At 36.7% G+C, this 25,090-nt stretch overlaps 1 protein-coding gene across 1 annotated transcript in view; it reads left to right on the forward strand.

Annotated features, from left to right (window-relative positions):
• LOC121378007 overlaps positions 1-25,090 on the forward strand; it is a 27,786-nt gene that overhangs the window by 1,364 nt on the left and 1,332 nt on the right. The window contains exons 2-4 of the mRNA XM_041506104.1: positions 13,819-13,999; positions 14,855-15,016; positions 25,032-25,087. Of these exons, the coding sequence (XP_041362038.1) occupies positions 13,819-13,999; positions 14,855-15,016; positions 25,032-25,087 (399 nt within the window). The remainder of the gene's footprint in view (positions 1-13,818; positions 14,000-14,854; positions 15,017-25,031; positions 25,088-25,090) is intronic.

Genomic DNA, 25,090 nt, shown 5'->3' on the forward strand with positions numbered 1-25,090 from the left:
ATATGTTTATGCATACAAACATATATTTGTTAATATATCGTCAGTTGACCTGTTTCGGCGAAGGACCTGTTTCGGTGGTTGCGTTGACCTTTGAATGGGGAAAGTACACCAATGTCTGTTACATTCACAGAAATGTTCGTAAAACTAAGGTTAAAATGAGTAAAGAAAGCAAGATTAAACTTAACCCACTCATAAACACGGCACATTTTTTAATACATTTTTTCTATGATTTTCAAAAACTGTCATTTGAAACAAAATTTTATTTTAAAAACTATTTTTGTTTGTTCTCAACTGTACTGCTATCTAGTTACAAAGTCACGTGATTGTCACAGTGCCTGCTGCAGTGCTCGCAAAACTCTCGTTACAGATACTTGCCAAAAATATATGGTCCTTATATGTTTTAACATGAATATATTTCTGGCTAACTGTTTATATATGGGGGCGAGACGTAGCCCAGTGGTAAAGCGTTTGCTCGATGTTCGATCGATCCCCGTCGGTGGACCCATTGGGTTATTTCTCATTCCAGTCAGTGCACCATCAAAGGCTGTGGTATGTACTACCCTGTCTGTGGGATGGTTCATATAAAAGATCCCTTGCGGCTAATCGAAAAGAGTGGCCCATGAAGTGGCAACAGCGGGGTTCCTCTCTCAATATACTGTAGAATACTTTATTTTCGCGGGATCAAATTTTCGCGATTTAATGAAAATGGGTCAATTCGCGAACATTTATTTTCGCGAATCTCCCAACCCCCATCAATAAAAAACCCCGGAAGTACAGATGTCAATAAAAAAAAATTAAAAACTGAACTTAGTTCTGCCGGTTGTTACGCTAATCTGTAGAACTGATCCTACATGTACACACGAGTGCTATACACATAAAACTTTATTGTCCTTATAATTGTTATAAAAACAAAAACCGAAAACAAACGAAACGAAATTTGAAAGCACAAGCTACTAGTACTCAGTAACTTAAGTTTGATTGAAACAATATTTATTGCCGTCAAAATACTAGTTCAAAACGGTTTGTGATTGGCTAACAGGCTAAAAATATAAATAAAATTGTGAAACATCTGAACATAGCCCAGTCCGGATTTTTTCACTTACACATTTTTAATATACTGTGATAATGCATGTTTACTTCCGTCGTTGAACACGTGTAGACTCTGTCCGATGAACTGATCGCTAGCACATGCGAAGGAAAACAGCATAAAGCTTTTTAGTGTTAGCATTGTTTTATTATCATGCATGTACTTGATCGTGTTCTTGATTTAAAGTTTTAAACAGCTTTTCTGTTTTGTGGTTTGTTCCGTGACAGGAGGGAGCACCGCTTTGTTACTACTAGCCTCGTACATCGGAAACTAATGTGGTATAGTTGAACGAGACTACATATTTTTTTATTTTTTTTTTATTTTTTTTTATTTTTTTGTCTGCCTTTATAAAAAGTTTATTTTCGCGTGGAATATATTTTCACGAATTTCATTCACACGCGAAAAACGCGAAAATAAATTCCACGCGAAAATAAAGTATTATACAGTAGTCTAGGGAGTTATGTTCATTTTTTGAAGGTTGCATTTTTTTGTGCTCAATTTAATAAAATTTTGGTCATATGTTCTCATGACCTACCTGAACTAGAAATCCATTGGTAGCATTTTTTCTTACCACTATTAAGTCACTATCTTAAAATTCAAAATGGCCGTCATTTTCATATCTTTTCTTTATAAATCTCCACTCCTATTTAACACAGAAACATATTTTTGGGGTCTATTTAAACGTATTATGTTAGTGAATTAAAATAATATTTTTATTATTCATCTCACATGGCAACCATCTTGAAATTCAAAATGGACGTCATTCCATTATATTTTTTCTCTATCTTTACTCCCATTAAAAATAGAAAAATAATTTTGGTATCAGTTTACATATATGAGCTCAGATGATTATTTTGTAAAAAGGAAAATCTGCTGCCAGAGACAATGGAACACTTATTCTATGATTGTCATTTTGTTAAAAAAAACCTATGGAAATCTATTGCAAATTGGATAACAAATACTATGGGTGAACATATTACTTTAGATAAACATATAGTTATCTTAGGTTTGCCTAATGAACAAAACAACAGTGTAGTAAACTGTATGATTATTAATATAAAATATTATATTTATTCTATAAAAATGCAAAAACAAAAATTGAACTTAAATCATTACAACGGACAATTAAAAACAAATTAGAAATTCAAAGGTGTATTCTGCTTAAAAACTGTGACTACGAATATTTTGAAACATATTGGAAGAAATGATATAATTTATTTATTGACAATTTTACATGAACTTTTTCAACTGTAGTTTAACGACAAACATCAAAAGATAAAATTTGCAACCCGTTATTCTTTTCTTTCACTTCTGATATTTTCGTTTTTCCCCTTTCTTCTTTCTCTTCTTTCTTGCTCCCAGAAATAATTAAAACTAATTACCGACATGTATGAAAACTGATGTACATGGATATTTGTGTGTGTGTGTGGGGGGGGGGGGGGGGGGGGGGGGGGGGGGAGGTAAGTAGGTGAGTGGATGAGATAATTTTTTTGAATGCAGTATATGTTTTAAACATGAACATTGTGTACAGGTAAATAGTCTGTATATATATATATATATATATATATATATATATATATATATAATATATATAATTAAATTATGTGTACGTCAGTGAGCTCAGGGCATCTCAACCCTGAGGAAAATTGTTGTCTAATCTTGGCAGCCATCTTGAAATTCAAAATGGCTACCACTTTAATATATTTTTTTAATATCTCAACTCCCGGTTTTTTTTTTTGGTTTTTTTTTATTGTCCCAGAAGAATACGTAGTGTTAGGGTTGGGGCCCTAAATCACTACTACAATACATAGCATATATATATTAGTAGTAACATATACAGGTAATTACATAGACATATCTAGTATGAAGAAATATTCTTCAAACTCCTCTAGGGCACTGACCTATATTGAAAAGAAAGATAGAGAAAAAAGAAAAGAAGAAAAAGAAGAAAAAAAAAGAAACGAAAGAAGGAAATATAATTAAAATATGTGTACGTCAGTGAGATCAGGGCACCTCAACCCTGAGGAAAATTGTTGTCTAATCTTGGCAGCCATCTTGAAATTCAAAATGGCTACCACTTTAATATATTTTTTTAATATCTCAACTCCCGGTTAACGTGAAGCATAATGTTTTGTGCATGTAAATTTCTGTATCGCATGCACTGGATGGTTTTCATTTATATAGTCAATGAATCATTTGCAGTAAGTATGCATTTTATTTGTTTCAGCCTTGATTGTGCCAATGTAGAAACAATTTTATATGTTTAGGCGGAATAAAATTGAGAAACGATTCATTTATAAATTGATTTACACTTTCAATTTCGTTTTGTCTAATTAGTGCATAATTAGTAATTACATCTTTACAAAATACATTTGAAATACATTTTGCGGTTTTAAGTAGTTGGTTTTTGTGAAAGCTGAAAATAGTTTCACTACCAAAGTCAGTTAATATAGTTTTTGTAAGACTTTGCCACAAACCATCTGATGTGAGTAGTCGCTTTATCCATTTCACTTTTAGATATCTGCAGAATGATATGGCATCAATCATTTTAAGTCTACCATTTTTATAGTCATTCATAAGCATTGTTCTTTTAATTTTATCACGTTTACCATACCAGATAAATTTATAAAACATTGTATTTAATCTTTTGAAAAATGTTCTATCTGGATCAGGTGGGACTGTGAACAAGTGAATGAAAAGTGGCAGAATTTGAGATTTTATTATAGTAATTTTACCGTTAATAGTTAGCGATCTATTTGACCATGTGAATAATATTTTACGTGCTCTGGTCATTTGTTTCTCGAAATTAAGGAAAGGCATTTCATTGAGATCTGTAGAAAAAAATATACCGAGAATTTTGTATGGCTCTTTTGACCAAGGTAGTGGTATGTGTGGGCAAAGTTTTTCAGTTGATCCTATTTTGGAGCCGATCCACATAGCAACACATTTGTCTAACTTAATTTTAAGACCAGAACATATTTGAAAATGTTTAATTATTTTAAATAATTCTAATAAAGTTCTTTCTGATCCGTCTAAAGTGAAATTCGTATCATCTGCATATTGAAATATGCAATATTCGATGTTATTAATTTTTATACCTCTGATATGTTCATTACGTTTTATTGCAAGAGAAAGTAGCTCGACACATAAAATGAACAAGTACGGTGAAATCGGGTCCCCTTGTCTACATCCCCGTTCACACTTAAAGAAATCTGAAAGGTACCCAAAGTTTATCTAGCACTACAGCTATCATTAGAAATCAATTTTACCCATTTTTTGAAAGATTGTCCAAAGTTAAATGTTTCTAATATTTTGTCTATAAAACCCCAATCAAACGTATCGAATGCTTTTTCAAAATCTATTGTTAGCAATAAACCTGGGATTTTATTTGTTTTACAATATTTCATAATATCATAAATAGTTCTAGTGGTTTCTCCAATAAAACGGCCTTTTAAAAAACCGGCTTGTGATTCGCTTATAATGTTTGATAAAACTGACTTCATTCTACTAGCGATAACACCTGACGCAATCTTGTAATCTACGTTTAAAAGTGTGATTGGTCTCCAGTTTTTAACCCTAACCCTAACCCTAACCCTTCCTTTGGGATACATGTTATAATACCTTGTTTTTGGAAATCTGAAAGTTTCCCGGTGTCCCAGTTTCAAATTCCTCCCGTATTCAAGTTACTCCCCGGTAATTTGTACCTAGTTTCAGATTACCGGGGGTTGTTTGAACCTAGTTTCAAATTACCGGGGGTTGTTTGAACCTAGGTTCAGATTACCCCCGGGGTAGTTTGAACCTAGTTTCAAGCTACCCCCCTTAGTTTCAAACGACTCCCGGGGGTAGCTTGAAACTGGGGGGGGGGGGGGGGGTAACTTGCACATATATGGTTTCAAATTACCCCAAGTTTCGGATTAACCCATTTAATATCTCAAACTAGACGGCGATTCATGAACGTGTTGTGAATTAGACTAATTTTACATAGTGATATTTCCTGGGGAGAAAAATGGTGAGTGACTGAATCATTGTTTAGCGTCCGTGTATATACACAGACGACGTGATGTCGACGCAGGAAGGGGCTATACGTAAAATATAATAGGACAGACATATTATGTGTTCTATTATTTACGTATTGACTATTAACAGGGTTTGTATTCTCGAAATATTTGCTTAAACATAAATTCTGATATCCACTCTATCTAGGTTTCCATACTTTTTTATGCAAAATATGTGTTCGTGTAATATGAATTTTCATATTTTATAGGAATACTTAATATATATATCAACGTTTCGATGTAAAAAATATATCCTATTTATTGGTTGTTGGGTGGGTGTAATTTGAAACTACGGGGGGTACTTTGAACCTAGGTTCAAATTACCCGGGGGGTAATTTAAACATATTACAGGTACCGGAATTATATGCATGATTAATAGAATGACAGACGAGAGTGCCGATATCTTTCCAAAAGAATTTATAAAATTCAGCTGTAAAACCGTCTGATCCTGGACTTTTTCCATTTTTCATATTTTTTAATACGCTCTAAACTAATATAACTTTCACAGCTATTTTTTTCAATTTCTGATAATTTTATTTCAGTAGCTAGAAAATTGTTTTTAATTTGTTTTGATTGTTTATTGTAATTATTAGAATATAATTTTTTTAAGAAGACTGAAGTTATTTTTAAATTTTCTAAATTGTCAGTTTGTACCACATTATCATCGTCGAATATTTCCGATATGTTTTTGTTAATATAGTTTCTTTTTTCCAGTTTTGTGTCATTGAGTGAAATTTGTAATATTATAAGGGAATGGTCCGATTTGTAACTTATGTCTGTAGGGCATTTTTTAAATTGAAGCTGAAATATCCTCTGAAACCAGGAAATAGTCAAGCCTACTTTGTTTAGTAACATTTTTAAGAAGCCATGTGTACTGACGTTTATCTGGGTTACCTATTATCCAAGGGTTGTTAAAGTCTAGATATTTTTTTATTTCTGCAATACACTTATGGGATAAAATATTGTTTCTTTGTTTATAGTTATATGTGTCTAACGTATAATCTTGAACCACGTTCCAGTCACCTGCCATAATAATTGAACCCGGTAAACGTTCTAACTGATCTTTAATGTTTTTGAAGAATATAGGGGAATCCGAGTTTGAACCATATAAATTAACTAATGACAATTGATATTTTTCTATAGTGATGTCCATACTAATATAATTACAAACTTTCCGAATTTATACGATTTACTGTATTCTGATTGGCTGACGTCACTAAAAAACCAAGTGTTATCCTTCCATAAACCTCATAAAAATACGTCATCACGGAAGACCACGATCGAAATAACCGCACAACACCAACAGTCACTACACGTAAACAAAAGTTAATATCAAGGTCACTTTGCGATAGAAAAAAACAAGACAAATCTGCACATGAAATTGTTTCATTTTTTAAAAAGAAGTTATAATAAAGATATATACACTGTTTTTGTTGATTCAATACTTATTTTTATTTTTAGCGGACAATTTCCAATAGTATGTATACATGTATTTCTACGCTTATTTACAGAACATGGTTGACGGTAAGAACGAAAGAAATAATGTTTTAGTGTTTTAAGGTACACTTCTTGTACTGTTTGTAATTATAAGAATTGTTTCTCATTTTTTAGGAATTTATCGATGTATAAAAGTCACAAATGTAGTATAAAATCGCTTCGCTACGCTACGCGATTTTATACCATTTGTGACTTTTATACATCGATAAATTCCTAAAAAATGAGAAACAATTCTTATATAACGACCATTTTTTTATCACATATAAGATGATTCACTGTATATTCAAAATTATTCTTAAAAAGTATTATAACACCAGCGCTATTTGAGCTTCCATGAGAAAAAAATAGCATTTATAACCCCATTCTGCAGCCCAACGTTTCTCGTCTTTTTTTAACTATGTGTCTCCTGCAAAAAAACTAATGAACACTTTTTACTACGTACAAAATTGAAAATATCTTGTCTTTTGTGATCAGATTGAAGAACTTTCACATTCAGCGAGAAAATAGTTATGTCGGACATTTTTGCCGTTGTAAATGTACGACTTAGTTACCTTGAAAGTGTGAAATAGAGAGGCGGCATTAAAAGTAAGTGTTTTCAACCTGAGAAACAAGTCCATCGAATTAGTAAAGTAGAGAATAGCTATTTGAAAGAGAAAAATTAAAAACGAAAGTAAATATCTGGGTAAGATGACTGGAACCATATAGGCGATAACCAGTCACCAAAGCCATGCTACTTTGTGCGAACATGTTTATGTCGGTGCTGCTGATCAGATGAGGAAAGTAAACGAATGGTATGAGTGAAAAAAACAAAACAAACAAAAACCATTAGAAGAAGTTTGCTGGCGTGGCGGTCTATTTTTAGATTAAAAAATCATTTATGACGCGCATCCGTCTAAATATAGACTAGTTACCTGACTGTCTGTGACCGAGCGGGACTAGACCACTACAGAGAAAGGGTGTAATCATACAATATTTACCTGTGCACTACAGGACAATTCTGCTGCACGTTGACACTCGGAGTTGATTGTTTGTTTATTAGGGGCATTTTAATCTGTACATAATGTTTTATTTTGTTTATTTCAGTTTACAATTAGTTTGTTCTTTCTTTCAGACTGACATGCAAACTGAAATAATTATAATTATCTTCATAAATCAAGGCTAATATTCGTTCCTCGTATTCAGCCTTGATACATGTCGTCAAGAAATCGTGCCACAAAACGCTTAAATTTCATTGGATGCGATGAGATCTGATTGCAACGAATCGCAACGCTCCTTAAAGATTCCCTTGTTAATGTAAACAAAGATGGCAGCGTCAGCGTCCGTGGAAACGTGTCGTGTTTGTCACGATATGTTAAAAAAAAGGTTTCGGCGGTTAATTTTTGATATTGCTTTCAAGATTGTCACATGTTACCGATGCTGTGATTGGTCAGCGATGTCATCGTGTAAGGGACATAATCGGTGTTACAAATTTTCTTCCAATAGAGGGCGCTAGTAGTGGATATCAGTAATCTTGACTACATGTATCAAGGCTGAATACGAGGAACGAATATTAGCCTTGATTTATGAAGATGTAGTTCACCTGACTCATGCACACACTTCACTATCGTTCGCGTCACGGCAATCGGCACCTACGTTTTCAGCAATCATTTTACTTCTAAAAAAGAAAAAAAAAGATCGCTCCTATTCTTTTAATTTTTGAAATAATTTACTTTATATTAAAAGAAACAATTGTTCCTTTTTAAAATTTCCAAAACGTTTTTCCTTTTTTGACTATATGTCGACCCAAACTAAAATAATCAAGAAAAAAAAAAAACCGGAAGTAGTAAGGGCCGGTCTATAGGGGTTATCGATTTCACTATTGCATCATCCAAGATGGCCGCCAATCTACGCCGTAGGGGATGACGAAAGATGACGCAATGCTGACGTCACTAGGCCCCGCCTCTAGAAGGGTGTGTACATGTACTGATGCAATGCTGACGTCACTAGGCCCCGCCTCTAGAAGGGTGTGGGCACATTTATTTTAAGAATTGGTGTAATACTGACGTCACTCTTACAGTGTACCTTCCAGTTTTTGTTTTAAGAACCGATATAATGATCAATACAGTAGTTTGTCCAAATGTGTATTTGAAGACAAATACTTAAAAGACGTATGTTAATTAATATCCCCCACCCCTTTGTTATTATATAGCAGCTTATGGAAGAGACCGTTCATCGCACCCAACATTGAATACCAGTATCCCAGAGAAGAAGAAAAAGTAATGTTGGGATGTGAAACGTTAATAAATGATACATTGATAAATGTATTACACATTTATCAGCAAAACCATTCCTATGAAGTCTTGTTTAGTATTTCCAAAAAAGTGTAACATACTCGATCAATGAAAACAACAACATGATTCATAGGCGCGCGTGTGTGTGTGTGTGGCATCGACCAGTATGATTGAACATCCGATTCTGAATGGGATCATATTATTATGGTGCTAACGTTCCAAGAGGGTCGGCAATGGAGGGGGTGCTAATATACAACGTTTGTATAAGCTGAATGGAGCGTGTTTTATGATATTCATTACTGCTTGATGCTCTGGCCCTAATATCTGACCACTTAAAGAATTTGAGAACTGATTTACAGAGTGCGACTGAAACCGGATACGCACACTTACGTTTGAACTCTAGACGTGATAAAAACCAGAAGCAATTCTGAAAGGGAGAAAACAAACAAAACAAAGACCCTGTGTGCTACATTGTACGTCCATGTATGTTTCTGTTATGATACAATATAAGTGTATGGGTTTTAACAGGTTATTTCGATATAAAAACCAGAAGTAATATATTGTTCACACACACACACACACCCACACACACACACACACACCTCTCCCCCATAATTTTCCCCCCAAGTTGGAATTACTTGTAGTATGAACATTTATAATATATTCCGTCAATGAATCATGTTCGACACCAACATTTCAAATACAATCTGACTCCATAGTTTGTAAGTTTGCGGCGGGGGGCGGCGCGGCGGGACGGCTGCGGTAAGCGGCGCGCGGCAAGACCGATGGGATGTCGCGGCGGGACGGACGGGGCGGCTGCACGGAGGGGACGCAATGGCGCGGGCGGGACACACACACACACACACACACACACACACACACAGACACACACACATATACACACACACACACAGACACACACACACACAGACACACACACACACACAGACACACACACACACAGACACACACACACACACAGACATACACACACACAGACACACACATATACACACACAGACATACACACACACACACATACACACACACACGCACGCACACACACACATACACACACACGCACGCACACACACACATACACACACACACATACACACACACAGAGACACACACATATACATATACACACACACACACACAGACACACACACACACACACACAGACACATACACACACACACACACAGAGAGACACACACACACACACAGACACAAACACACACACACAGACACACACACAGAGACACACACACACAGAGAGAGAGAGTACGCCCAAGAGAAAGGGACAACCCCCCCCCCCCCAACGACAACTTGCATATATACATGTTATAGATATGTATATGTAAATAATGTACATATTCATATGAATAATCACAACAGTGACATTTATATAGATTATTAAATATCACTCAAATATTATTTGTGATGATGACCATGAAGTGATACGGATGATGATGATGGTGTTGATGATAATGATGAATAGCAATTTTAGACGCAGTCTAAACTAGTAAAATAAATAGAAAAGTGCACAAACAGTCATTTACAAATAGAAACGTGTCATAATAAAGTAACTATTATCCTGTTCAATTATTTAGACCCAAAGTTTTTTGCAAATGTTACGTTTATTTCCTATTCGATATTTGTTTTCTTTGCATTTACATGAAAACAAACCCAAACCCCGATAGGTTTTATATACAAATCATCATGTAAAATGCACGAAGTTGACTTAATTCCACTTTTTAAAAATCTCTGTGTGTTCGGAATGCACGTTATTTCTCCTATAAATAACTAAGGTAATTTGCATATCAAAAGATTGGGATCTGAGGCTACGTGAAGGCCATTATAGCTTGTTTTACTAAATCAAGGTTATTATTGTTTTGCAGTGTGTAACAGCATTGTCTAATCTTTCCGTTAAACATAGATGTAAACAAACAGAACATGTAACCCTTTCTTGTAGGTGCATTATATTTAATCAATTTAGCTAATGTATTATGTATTTTTATTTTATTATATCAATTATATATTAGCATACCATACCTAACCTAACACAACTGAGGTGTAGCACAGTAATAAACACAAATCACCTCACACACCGCAGGAATGTGCTTTCCAGATTTATAAATAAATTTAATGCAGGGCCGGACCCAGAAGACCGGGGGGGGGGGGGGGATAAAATGTCAAAGGCCACCAACATCAAATAATAATAAAAATGTTATTTAATTTGCCTCTAAATTGGGAACTCATACGTATATATATATATATATATATATATATATATATATATATATATATATATATAGTATTTATGGTGGTGCTAGGGGCTGGGGTTTGGGGGTGGGGTGTTACATTTGTAATGCGAAAAACCAAAGGGCTATTGTTCGGACTCGTATGGGTTCAACCACTTTTTCATCCCGCAGACACAGCCCTGAATGTCCAAAATACGATAGCATTGCTTGGTCAATAACATCATTATTTCGATCTATGACTGCACGTGCTATTGTAGCAATGTGTAAACCACGTAAAATACAAGTTAGGTAGGGTATATAAATTCATTGAAAATGTATTAGTCGACATTCTTGTTATTGTTATTTGAGGAAAAATATGGGTAAATCGAAAAACACTTCAGTTGATGTAAAATCGTGTATTAAGAACGTTTTCGATTATTGTGAAGATGAATATCAGCGCGGTAGACCTAGGTATGCTTCTTATCGAATTGTCGATCGAGTTGCCGCTGCACTTAAAGTTTCGGTTTCAACAGTAAAAAGAACTGTGAAAAATCTAAGCTCTACGAATCCGAGCACAGAAATCACTGTTAAAAAACGCGACCGAAAACTCATCGATTTATTTGATAAAGATGTTATTAGACGACGAGTATACAGATTTTATAGAGAGGGCGAATTACCTACATTACATTAGATTAACGTGGCTTTAAGGGAGGAATGTGGAATCAACATATCCATATCAACTTTACGAAGAACACTCCATGACCTCGATTTTAAATACCAACATATTTAATTGGCAGCCATTTTGAATTTCAAGATGGCTGTCATGCCCAAATGACTAAATAAAATGTTATCAACGAGTTCATTGACCTCAACAATATAAATAGACACAAGAATTGTGCTTCTCTGTTAACTGGGAGTCAAAATATATGTAAAATATCCCGAAATTATGGCCATTTTGAATTTCAAGATGGCCGCCATGATCAAATGACTGAAAAAATGCTACCAATGGATTTCTAATTCTGGATAGTCTTAAGAATAAAAAGAAATACATTTTACTGACTTGAGCAAAACAAATAAAAAATGCAAATTTACATAACTGCCTGGACTAAAATCTGTGTGGTCCTTAACCATATGTCTGACGCCATATAACCGTAAATAAAATGTGTTGAGTGCGTCGTTATATAAAGCATTTCTTTCTTTCGGTTTATATATTTATTAAACCTGAAAATGCAGCTTTTATTTTTAACCTAACAATTTCACCATTATAACCATTCATTTGGTCAACTTATAACACGATTGCAAGACATCAGAATTGTTATATTCGTTTTCCAAAAATGTTATTTGTTAACATTGCTTCTCGACGACTCCATTTTGTAATTTACACTAAACTATTTAAAGTTATATTTATAGATTATCATAAGTACATGTTTTGTTGAAGAACATACATGTTTTGATACAAGTTGTTTTGGAAAGTTTTGTCTGTAAGCTATACTACTAAACGTTTCACTTACCGGAACTGGTAACGTAGTTAACATTGTTTACGGTTGATGCATTCTACAGCGTTTGACGCACGTGCCGTTAACTCTGCTACATAGCTGACCGTTTAGGCCTAGTGCTCATTTGAAGCGTAGCAATACTAATAAAAAGATAGCTATTTGGATGATAGCTGTCTGTTTATAAATATTGATATGCTTTAGAACCGAATTCTTATGCTCACCGAAACTGGTCTCCCTATGATACAAATTAACATACTTGATAGATATGTCTATGTATCGATTTACATATATGTTGTCAAGTTACGCGAAAATAAGGTTGATACATTTGTCTTTTGTCTTTATCCTAATTGTGGATATCATGCACATGAAAAATAATCAAATAAAAACAAATCATAACATTAAATTAGAAAATGATTTCGTGCCAGAATACTAAATGAATTGAGAAGTGGTAATGTGAAACTTTGTGTAAACTATGAAGATATTTACAAATTGCAACAGCAAATGAGTTAGTCTTCAAGGTCTATATATCTAGTACCATTATAGTAACCACTGCAAACTAACCTGTGTTCATATTTCAGTCATATTGCACTCGGTGAAGTCTTTACAGCATGGCATTCTCCACATATGTTGTCTTCTCATCCAAACGGTATCTCGCAAAGAGGCATTCAAACATTTACAACCGAAAACACATCAGATGTACAGACATTAATTGTTAAGCATGAAACTATTTTTTCAACAAGAAGTGTCGTACAATGATCCATCCAAACCTATCCATCCAAAACAACCCATCCACACCCATTGATTCATTCATTGTTTGACTGAGACACCCATTGATTCACTGGTTGATTAATACGTTACCTACTTGTATACAGACTCATTGGTTGATTAATACGTTACCTACAGGTAGTTCACTGGTTGATTAATACGTTACCTACCTGTTTACAGACTCACTGGTTGATTAATACGTTACCTACCTGTTTACAGACTCACTGGTCGATTAATACGTTACCTTCAGGTAGTTCACTGGTTGATTAATACGTTACCTACAGGTAGTTCACACTGGTTGATCAATACGTTACCTACAGGTAGTTCACACTGGTTGATTAATACGTTACCTACAGGTAGTTCACTGGTTGATTAATACGTTACCTACCTACCTGTTTACAGTTGTCCGTTGGACTAACGCCCCTGACGACTAACCTGAACGAGAAGGCGTCGACGGTTGCTCTACTCCCACTCACATGTATCAACACGTCCAACACCTTCGCCATCACGAAAAAGAGCCAGAACCCCTTCTACTGCGATAAGTGCTTCCAGGTGCTGAAAGATAAAGATCCATCGAAGCCAGGTATAATTACATTTTTGTTACAATCATTACAGTTTAAAGTGACAGACGCTAGTTTTTAAACATTAGGGATTATTTTTCTCTATTAGAGCTGTTTTAGATCATTTACTTACATTTTATTGTTTACAATATCCATTTTTGTTCATTTGAAGTTTTTCTAGTCATCCTAGTGTTTGTAATACCTCGAAATAAATTTTTGATACTTAAAAAACCCCGCACGTACTTATGAGAAGTAGCGGTTATCGATCCAGCTACGTCTAGTTTTAGATAGTATTTCCTCATTTAATCATCGTTGGAGACGACTGCCGTGGATATTTTCTATCCGTTATACGGTGCGAACAAGGGTTGGATCTAATGTGACAGCACATCGATCTCCTGTATAAAATGTACAAGTGTTTGTCTGTTGGTTTAACTTTCATTTGAGTATGTGTTCACAGTTATCAACGTTTTCCACACATACAGATATTCAGGGTGGTTGAAACTATATCCCGTCCCATCCTCTTACAAAAATAGTTTGACGTAGAAGAAAAGTAAACGTGTTTTGGAAATTTTTGTTTACTATTTTTGTGTCCAATTTAGAAAACAATCGGCTCAGAAATAAATAAAATGTAGTAAATTGAAAAAAGGCGCTTCCTGTGGGACGGACTATAGGTATACACAAGTTACGATTTGCATGGGACATCGCATCAGAGTCTAGTTTACGATGATATCGCATCAGGGTCTAGTTTGCGATGACATCGCATCAGAGTCTAGTTTGCGATGCTTTGTGGCTACCTGCGTCGTTGTACAGATTTTATGGGAACTAGGTTTAAGAACTGAATAATTGAATTAGACATACGTTAGTTTTATTGATTGCAGGTTATTGGCTATGGTTCCATTCGGGCGTGGCGCCGCTCGATTACACGTCCATCAACCTGTACACTATTGACATCGAGTGTGATGACGGCACTGAAAAGGCAACCGCATCTATCACTGTGAACATCGTCCCAAATCAACAACCGAAAATAGCTCAGTCTACAGGTCAGTATAGTGTGGGTGTGCATATATCCGCACACATACACACCCCTCCCGACAAAAAAAAAGAAGAAGAAAGGATAACCCTGCTAAATATTATATAGAAAAGGTTGTTTTTGTTTAGCGATACCACTAGAGCACATTGACTTGCTATTGCATGTCAGACATTTGGTCATTTTGACATAGTATCTTAGAGGGGAAACGCACTTTAAAAATTGATTAGTAGTACTGAATATTGATTTATATTAAAAGTATAGGGACGGTAACTTTGGTATTTCCACTGGCGTAATGAGGATTTCATATTGGGGGAGGACCAACCCATATTGGGGGGAGGGCCAACCCATATTGGGTAAGGAGAAACCCACACTATGTATGTATGTATGTAGGTAGGTAGGTATGTATGTATGGTTTTATAAAATTTTATACAGTAAAATCATTTGGAGCAAGGATGTTCAACCCCATCCCTCCACACGCGCCTATTGTGCGTATATTAAATGTGTGAGTATGCAGTCTGTAAACACAGAATAGCAGCCGGTGCTTGGAAATTGTGTCCATGATAAACAAACTCCAACTGAGCACTTGAATGTTTCTAAAGTTTGTTCATTTGTATTGTTAATGACACCACTATCAAACATTTGTTAATTTCCGCTTGTAGTCTTCAGAGGAAACCTGTCTTACTACAGCCTTTGATATACCAACATCAGTCATGGACACTGATTTGAATGTGGGTTGAGGGGGATTGCATATATTTGCGCTGTTTGTATCTTTAAATCTATGACAGAAGTAAAATTTATATATTAGGATTAATCATTTACTGCTTTAATAACGTGTAAAATATGAAACAAGTGCAATGATATTTGTTAATATGTCAAGATATATAATGAAACAGCTTAACCTACTTCAATCGTATGGCCGAAGACTTGAACTTCAATTATTATACAACGTCAGCCAGAGGTCAGCCACTGACAACTGTCCCATTTCTTAACAGAGCGGTTATGTGTGGTATTATTGTTGTTTGTAAATCAAGTTCTGTACCGATTTGGTCAAGATTTAGTAAGTATGTGTATATGGGTTGGGGAAGGTAATAACTGCTAAATTAATTAAATAAATCATGTACACGGATGTTTGTGTGTGTGTGGAGAGGGGGGGGGGGGTGAGTAGGTGAGTGGGTGAGAGTTTTTTGAATGCAGTATATGTTTTAAACATGAACATTGTGTACATGTACATAGTCAGTATATATATATATATTAAATATATTTAAAATGTGTGTAAGTCAGTGAGGTCTAGGCTCCTCAACCCTGACACTGCCAAATATTTCTGGGGACAATAAAATTTAGAGAAAATAAAAAAATAAAAAATAAAAAATAAACTAAAATTAAATAACATATAAACACATGCTGCCAGAATCTGGATAAGGAAGGACATGTTTTATTTAACGACGCACTCAACATTATATATACGGTTATATGGCGTCGGACATATATTATGGTTAAGGACCACACAAAATATAGAATTTATTTATTCATATTAGCTTAGCTTAGCTTAGTAACTGGTTTAACGTGTCCACATACCACTAGGGTTTCGAACACGCCTATCCCGAGTCCGGCCTCCGATAGGATCGGGGGTCTGACTCGGGACAGGGATATTCATATTAGCATTACTACCAAACAGCTATATATGGTTGCAAATGAATCACTACGCATTTTACATGTATTATAACTAATTTTGTGGATAGAATGATGGAAATAAATGGTAAAAAGGTTTTAGATCAGCACATTTTGCCCTGATATCTATATCATTTTTGCCCGAATTTGAGGCTTTGCACCAGTACTAGGGGGCAGTTGCCTCCCCCTGCCCTCCCCCCCCCCCCCCTCCGGCACGCTTATGTATAAATATGCCTCAGTAATAGGTGACAGTGTGTATGTGTGTGGGGAGGGAAGAATTATTGCTATAATTAAATAACATATAACTATGAGTAATAGGTGAAAGTGTGCGCATGTATGTGGGTTGGTGGTAATTATTGCTGTAATTAATGTGTGTGTGTGTGGGGGGTGGGGGTGGGGAGTGATGTACAGCTATTATAGCTTGTGAATCCGTCATTACCCCATGCGGTTGTATTTTTTATTATATGTGTGTATGTGTATGTGTGTGTGAGTGATGTACAGCTATTATAGCTTGTGAATCCGTCATTACCCCATGCGGTTGTATTTTTTATTATATGTGTGTATGTGTGTGTGAGTGATGTACAGCTATTATAGCTTGTGAATCCGTCATTACCCCATGCGGTTGTATTTTTTATTATATGTGTGTATGTGTATGTGTGTATGTGTGTGTGTGTGTGTGATGTACAGCTATTATAGCTTGTGAATCCGTCATTACCCCATGCGGTTGTATTTTTTATTATATGTGTGAGCAATGCTATTTGTTAATATGGCAAGACATTTAATGAAACAGCCTAACCAAAACACATTCTGCACGCGCCATTGCCCTTAAAGGAATGGATAGGTATGTTTTAAACAAAAAAGAGAAGTTTATTGTCGTTTGGATATGAAGTTCTGGGACGATTTGGCTGAATTGTGGTAGTTGGTTAGGTGATAGTGATGGAATTATTTAATTTAGGTGTCACTCTCTCCTAGTGACACCATTAATTTAACTCATGTCATAGGGTTTTACGTGCACATTCAGAACAAGCTGTTGTAGCGCACGCCTGTCGTGGGCACAAGAGCCGGCCTTGGCCGGCTCCTCCGTCCATGACAGGAAAGGTGGGGGGAGGGGAGAGGAGGGACCGCCTGAACTGGCAGGTGCAAGGGAGCAATTTTGATTGAGGAAATTTGGCACAATTTTAAACGGTCGGTCGAGAGGTAAATGGCCGAGCTAATATAGGTTTTGATATTAGTGAATCGAGAGTAGCTCGTTAATTATAGACCTCTATGATGCTGGGTGTCTCCTTAGGTTGCCCACAGGGCCCCTATAAAGGGCCCGACCGCCTCCGGTCGCGGCACGATAACCCAGGGGAGACTCGTGCAATTGTGTAGTTGGCACTGGCAGGCAAGGCAGTTGTTCCGGGTTGGTCGACAAGATGTTGTTGGCGTAGTCCTCCGTGTCCTCCTCTTTAGTGTCACCAAGTACAAGTTATCACCAGCATTACGTCTAATCTCATTGCTAGTTCAACTGAGAGTCTCCAAGCATTGTCATATCTAACGGTTCTTAAATCATTCGCTACCGTCCCGCCGTTGATCCCCGGGTTAGAGTGCTTGTGTGGTCGAGTGCTTAAGGTCGCTCTTCCATCCAAGAGATGTACAGGCGGGTGGTTTTGAATAATTGTTAATTTATTGCTAAATTTGTGCCAGCTAATTTGGCTAGGTATATGCTTTTACTTTTGTCGTTTCACCGTTCTCTCCCCGGGTTGGAATACGTGGTCTGTTCGAGTGCGTAGGGTGGATGTTCCATCCAGGAAGTCACGGGTGTCACGAGTTAAGCAGCGTATTAATTACTTATCTTAATTATAGATCGCCACCTACCTTCCGTTGGTCCCCCGGATTGGAGTGCATGTTGGTCGAGTGCAGAAGGTCGCTCTTCCCTCCGGGAGACATACAGGCGGGTGGTTTGTGATCATTTTCTAGTTTTAGTTTTTAACTTTATGACTGTCAGGAGACCGGTGGGTATGCTACGGTTTCCCATCCTGCCTGCAATCAGTCGGGTTGGGGGTCCGCGTCGACTGAACGCTGGCAAGGCGGGCAGTACGTGGCACTTATAGTTTTGGTTTGGTGGACTGGACGAATTGATATACTGCTTTGAAGGTTTTATGTTTTATGTTTTAGATATTTATCAGGATTAAGTAGAAAGTTAGGCGTAATTGGTTTGTTATGGTTGGCTTTGGCTATTGATTCTATCATTAGTTTTCTCTGACTGTTGTGTAACGTGCAATCCAGGAGATAATGTTTCATGTCTTCCCGGGTGCCCGGGTGCCCGGGTTTTTATTGGTGAAAGAGCAGCTGTTGAGCTGCGATTATTTAACTATGCGCAATTTAGTAATTATTTTATCCACATAAGTGTTTAGGTGTTTAGGTCGGATAGAGTTGACTAGTGGTTTGATGTTATAGTGCCATGTATTGGTTGTTAGGTCCCAGTTGGCCTACCATTGATTAATGTAATGTTTTCTTGCTTCTGACATGAGTTCTGAAATTCCTAAAGGTAGTGTTGTAATTTTACTAGTGACTGAAAGTGCAGTTTTGGCTCCATAGTCAGCTATTTCATTGCCAATTATCTCAACGTGAGCTGGGACCCATTCGAATACTACTGTTAAATTGAGATGGTTTAGTTCATGAACTTTATTGTGGATAGCTGCGAGAATGTCTGGTCTGGTAGATTTATTGGTTTGAAGTGATTGGATAGAGCTAAGACTGTCTAAGAAAATAACGCTTTTTGAGTATTTTTGTGTTTTGATCCAGATTAGAGCTTCATGGATGGCTGTCAGTTCTGCTGTATAGACTGACAGATTATCTGACAGCCTGGAGTGTTTAACTAATTTAGAGTGTTTAGATATTTTTTCTTCAACTATTGCAAAGCCAACCCTACCGTTATCTGGATTTTTTTAGCCATCCGTGTAGATATGGATGTGCTCAGGGTAATTTTCGTTGGCTGCGGCTTCGAACAGGATTTTCTTAAATGGTGGAAATGGAGTTGAATCCGTAGCTTGTTTAATTAGATATGGTGTGTGGCACTCGACTCGCTGATTGATATGGTATAGTGCCGCTGGCGTGTTATCTATACCTACTTCTATTTCTATTTTACTAGCTTTAGTGGCGAAAGAATCGTTAAGATTTTGATTGGTTTTGAATACTAGTCCTGGTTTAGCTATGATAGGAGTGAGTTCCTGAACTGGGTGATCTAGTTTAAGAGAGTGGATTTTTAGATGTTACTTAAGATGTTGAAGATTGCGACGATATTTCAGTGGCATAATGTTAAACTCAACTTCTAAGCTGTCCGCTGGTATTTGATGGAACTTTAGTTATGATTCTAAGAGCTTGGTTTTGAATAACATCTAATTTATGTAACAGTTTGGGGGCGGCGCAACTGTAGGCTTGGACTCCACAATCTATTCTGGAGAGTATGCATGCTTTGTAAACCACAAGCATTGCCTCTGTTTGCGCTCCCCAACTGGTACCTGAGATGGCTATTAACAAGTTCAGAGTATTTTTTGAGTTCCTGACTATGTCATTGATATGGTCACTAAAGGTTAGTTTTGAGTCAAAAGTTACACCTAGAAATTTAATTTTTTTTACTCTTGGAATTATTTTATCACCTGATTTAAGTTGGTGATTATCTGATTTATTGACTTTATTAAAAAGCATGTAGACAGTTTTAGTTTCTGTTAGTTTAATGCCCCAGTCCGGGGCCCATTTGTTAAGTCTATTTATATCAGCTTTAATACCGTTACTATGTAGTTTATTTAGTAGACCTTGACGCCATACCATATCAAAAGCTTTTTCAATATCTATGAATATTGTTAAAACCTTATGCAATTTGTAATCTAACTATTTGATCTATTGTTGAACGTTTAGTTCTAAATCCGCTCTGTACATTAGTTATTAGGTTATTTTCGAGTAGGTAATTGTTGAGTCGTTTATTAATACTAGTTTCTAAGGTTTTGCACATGTGGGACGTGAGTGTTATCGGTCTATAACTCCCTGGGAGGGAATGGTCTTTTCCCGCTTTAGGGAGACTAAAGCATTCTGCATGTTTCCACGCAGTGGGCATTTGACCCTCCCTCCAGATTCGGTTAAAGAGCGATAACACTACCTTTAGGGCTACGTCCGGCATGTGATTGAGTAATGTGTAACTTATTTGATCAGGCCCGGTGGCAGTACTTTTTTTTATCTTTAAGAAATGTTTGTAATTCTAACATTGTTATCGGTTTATTAAATTCTAAGTTATCAGTAGTTGGGTGATTTGCTGTTTTAGTATCATTAGTTGGTAAAGAGTTATCTTTCTTAAGTTTCTCAAAAAATTGTTTAGGAAAATTTTCGTTTCTACTGTTTTTACTGAAAGTTTTACTGAGAAGATCGGCCTTTTGTTTATTAGTAGTTGCTGTTTTATGTTTTGGAAGGATTGTGGAATTAGCGCGTTGTCCTTGAATAGCCTTAATTTTTTTCCACATTTCTCTAATAGATGTTCTATTATTAATTTCACCGCAAAATGTATGCCAGCTGGCTTGTTTAGCATTGATGATAAGCTTACCTACTTCGTTTTTGGCTATTTTATATTTAGTGTGATAGTCTTGTTTCCCTGTTTTTTTATAAAGTTTACGCATCCTGTTCCTAAAGCCGCATTTGGATTTAATTTCGTCCGTCCACCAGTTAACTGGTCTATATTTATTGAAGGGTTTAGTTTTAAGAATATTCTTTTCAGCTATTTCTATTATTTTATTAGTAAGTTTATTAGTGGCGTCGTCAATGTTTAAGCTATTTTCTAACTTAATTGTGCTACACTCGCTTGTAAAGCCAGCCCAGTTAGCTTTATTAAATTTAAATTTATGTATACATTTTTCTTCTTCTGTATAAGTAGTATTAAATTTATAGCTGGTTAGGATGGGGAGGTGGTCGCTATTGAGAACTTCTAACACCTCCCATTGGGCGTTTGCACCTATATTGTTAGAGGTGATAGTTAGGTCAATGGCGGATGTGCCCAGATAGTCGTGTATAAAAGTAGTACTGCCATCGTTGAGACATACTAGATTGTGTGTATTGATGAATTCCTCTAGTATGTCTCCCTGTGCGTCGGGGTGCAGACCTCCCCACAGTGTGCTATGACAATTAAAATCGCCTACAAGAATTAAGTTATTGTTTGAGTTTATGAGTTTATTGTAATCTCTTAACGTTAGTTGATTATGGGCTGTTCCCGGTGGGCTATAAACATTGATGATATCAATAGGCATTTTATCGTTTTGTATAGTAAGTCCTAGGACTTCTAAGTTTTTATTAATAGAATCATATTTAATTTCAGTATGCGGTATGGTATTTTTAATTAGAGTGGCTTTTCCATCTCTGGTACTATTTTCTCTATTTTTATAATAACTTGTATATCCTGGAATTTTAAATACTTTAGTTTTTTTTTTTTTATCTTTAGTGTCGATTCCTAGCCAAGTTTCTTGCAGGCAAATTATATCTGGCTTGATGTTGCTAGTGCTAATGAGTTGAATGAGTTCGGCACCATGTCCCATTGAATGGAGGCCTTTGGCGTTCCATTGGAGAACGCTAAGGCCCTTATTTCCTTGTTTGAATTATTAGCGGGGGCGTATGGAGACTTGTCTCCCATGACGCTGGCCCGATGTGATTGCTAGGTCGACCACCCGCAATTTGGGACACGTTGGGACAAACTCAGCGTCCGTGTGTATGTACTGGTCAGTGCCCGCACCTATGGAATACGCCTCCACGTCGGCGACCCGTGGTTTGGTGGTCGTGGTTTTAGTCAGTGGTGTGTGTGGGGGGGGGGGGGGGGGGGGGGGGGGGGTAGGGGACTTGGGTGAGTCCGTCGCTACATTAATATCAAGCACCTGGCTTACTTGGCTACTCTCGGGAATCATGGGGCTAGGCCCTTGCTCCTGGCTAACTGTGGGGTTAACTGAAATGGCTTCCATTTTTGATATTCGGTTGTTTAAGAATTTTGCTACAGAGATTTAGATTATTCAAGTATTGGAGGAATGCTAAAATAATTATGCAGCCTAACACTCTAAATTCAGTATTCAAAAATGACAGAAAACTACAGTAATCTACGTCTATTCTGAAAATATGAACACAAAAATTTCAAAATGCAAAAGCTAACAAGAATTAATTTCTCTTATCTTAGTCCAAAGTTAAAGAACAACTCCTAAGTCTATCCGGTTTAAGGTTATAGTAGTAGCAAGGAATCTTTTATATTTACTATCGCACACAGGGTATAGCACATACCACGCCTTTGTTATACCAGTCGTGTGCCCTGGCTAGATTGAATTTAAGTCTTAACAACTTCTACTAAAATAGTGAATTGCCATAATTGGATGGAGCTGCGGTTGGACACAGTGGGGGTGGGGGGGGGGGGGGGGGCGATGAATAGGATATCAGTGGTTAGGGTTTTTGCAGGCCATAGGGCATAGGCGATTTGGCCTTAGGTTTCTGTGTAGGGTCTGGCCTCCCCTCGCCTCCAGCCTCTATTTGGTCACACTAATGTTCAAAATATGATTGGTAATTTTATTCTTCAGTATTTATTAACCAGCTTTTCTGGGGGCTTGGACCAACCTTGTCATCCTTCCTCCGAACCTCTTGGGTATAACAATTTTTTTTTTTTTTTTTTTTTTTTTTAAGTAGTTATTGCTGTAATTAAACAACGCTTAACTATGAGTCGTAGGTGACAGTGTATGCGTGTGTGTGAGTTGGGGAGGGGGTGAATTATTGCTGTAATTAAATAACACTTAACTACGAGTAATAGGTGACAGTGTATGCGTGTATGTGAGTTGGGGAGTGAGTGAATTATTGCTGTAATTAAATAACGCTTAACTACGAGTAATAGGTGACAGTGTATGCGTGTATGTGAGTTGGGGAGGGGTGAATTATTGCTGTAATTAAATAACGCTTAACTACGAGTAGTAGGTGACAGTGTATGCATGTATGTGAGTTGGGGAGGGGGTGAATTATTGCTGTAATTAAATAACACTTAACTACGAGTAATAGGTGACAGTGTATGCGTGTATGTGAGTTGGGGAGGGGGTGAATTATTGCTGTAATTAAATAACGCTTAACTACGAGTAATAGGTGACAGTGTATGCGTGTGTGTGAGTTGGGGAGGGGGTGAATTATTGCTGTAATTAAATAACACTTAACTACGAGTAATAGGTGACAGTGTATGCGTGTATGTGAGTTGGGGAGGGGGTGAATTATTGCTGTAATTAAATAACGCTTAACTACGAGTAATAGGTGACAGTGTATGCGTGTATGTGAGTTGGGGAGGGGGTGAATTATTGCTGTAATTAAATAACGCTTAACTACGAGTAATAGGTGACAGTGTATGCGTGTATGTGAGTTGGGGAGGGGGTGAATTATTGTTGTAATTAAATAACACTTAACTATGAGTCATAGGTGACAGTGTATGCGTGTATGCGACTTGAGAAGGGGTGAATTATTGTTGTAATTATATAACACTTAACTATGAGTAACAGGTGACAGTGTATGCGTGTATGTGAGTTGGGGAGGGGTGAATTATTGTTATAATTAAATAACACTTAACTATGAGTAATAGGTGGCAGTGTATGCGTGTATGCGAGTTGGGGAGGGGTGAATTATTGCTGTAATTAAATAACACTTAACTATGAGTAATAGGTGACAGTGTATGCGTGTATGTGGATTGGGGGAGGGGTGGATTATTGTTGTAATTAAATAACACATAACTATGAGTAATAGGTGACAGTGTATGCGTGTATGTGGGTGGGATGGGGGTGGATTATTGTTGTAATTAAATAACACCTAACTATGAGTAATAGGTGACAGTGTATGCGTGTATGTGTGTGTGGGGGTGGGGGTGGTGGTGGATGGGTGGGTGAATAATGTTGTAATTAAATAACACTTAACTGAGTAATAGGTGGCAGTGTATGCGTGTATGTGGATTGGGGGGAGGGTGAATTATTGCTGTAATTAAATAACACTTAACTATGAGTAATAGGTGGCAGTGTATGCGTGTATGCGAGTTGGGGAGGGGTGAATTATTGCTGTAATTAAATAACACTTAACTATGAGTAATAGGTGACAGTGTATGCGTGTATGTGGATTGGGGGAGGGGTGGATTATTGTTGTAATTAAATAACTCCTAACTATGAGTAATATGTGACAGTGTATGCGTGTATGTGGGTGGGATGGGGGTGAATTATTGTTGTAATTAATTAATATAGAAATATATCTGTGTAAAGTACAGCTAATTATAGCTTGGGAATCCGTCATTGCGTTTATATTTATTATTATTATTATTATTATTGTTGTTGTTGTTGTTGTAGTAACTTGTACGAACAAGATCCTGGCGGCTAGTGTGAAAGCTGGGGACAATGTTTTTGCT

Source organism: Gigantopelta aegis, chromosome 7 (assembly GCF_016097555.1).
Source record: "Gigantopelta aegis isolate Gae_Host chromosome 7, Gae_host_genome, whole genome shotgun sequence".
In the NCBI taxonomy this organism is placed as follows: domain Eukaryota; kingdom Metazoa; phylum Mollusca; class Gastropoda; order Neomphalida; family Peltospiridae; genus Gigantopelta; species Gigantopelta aegis.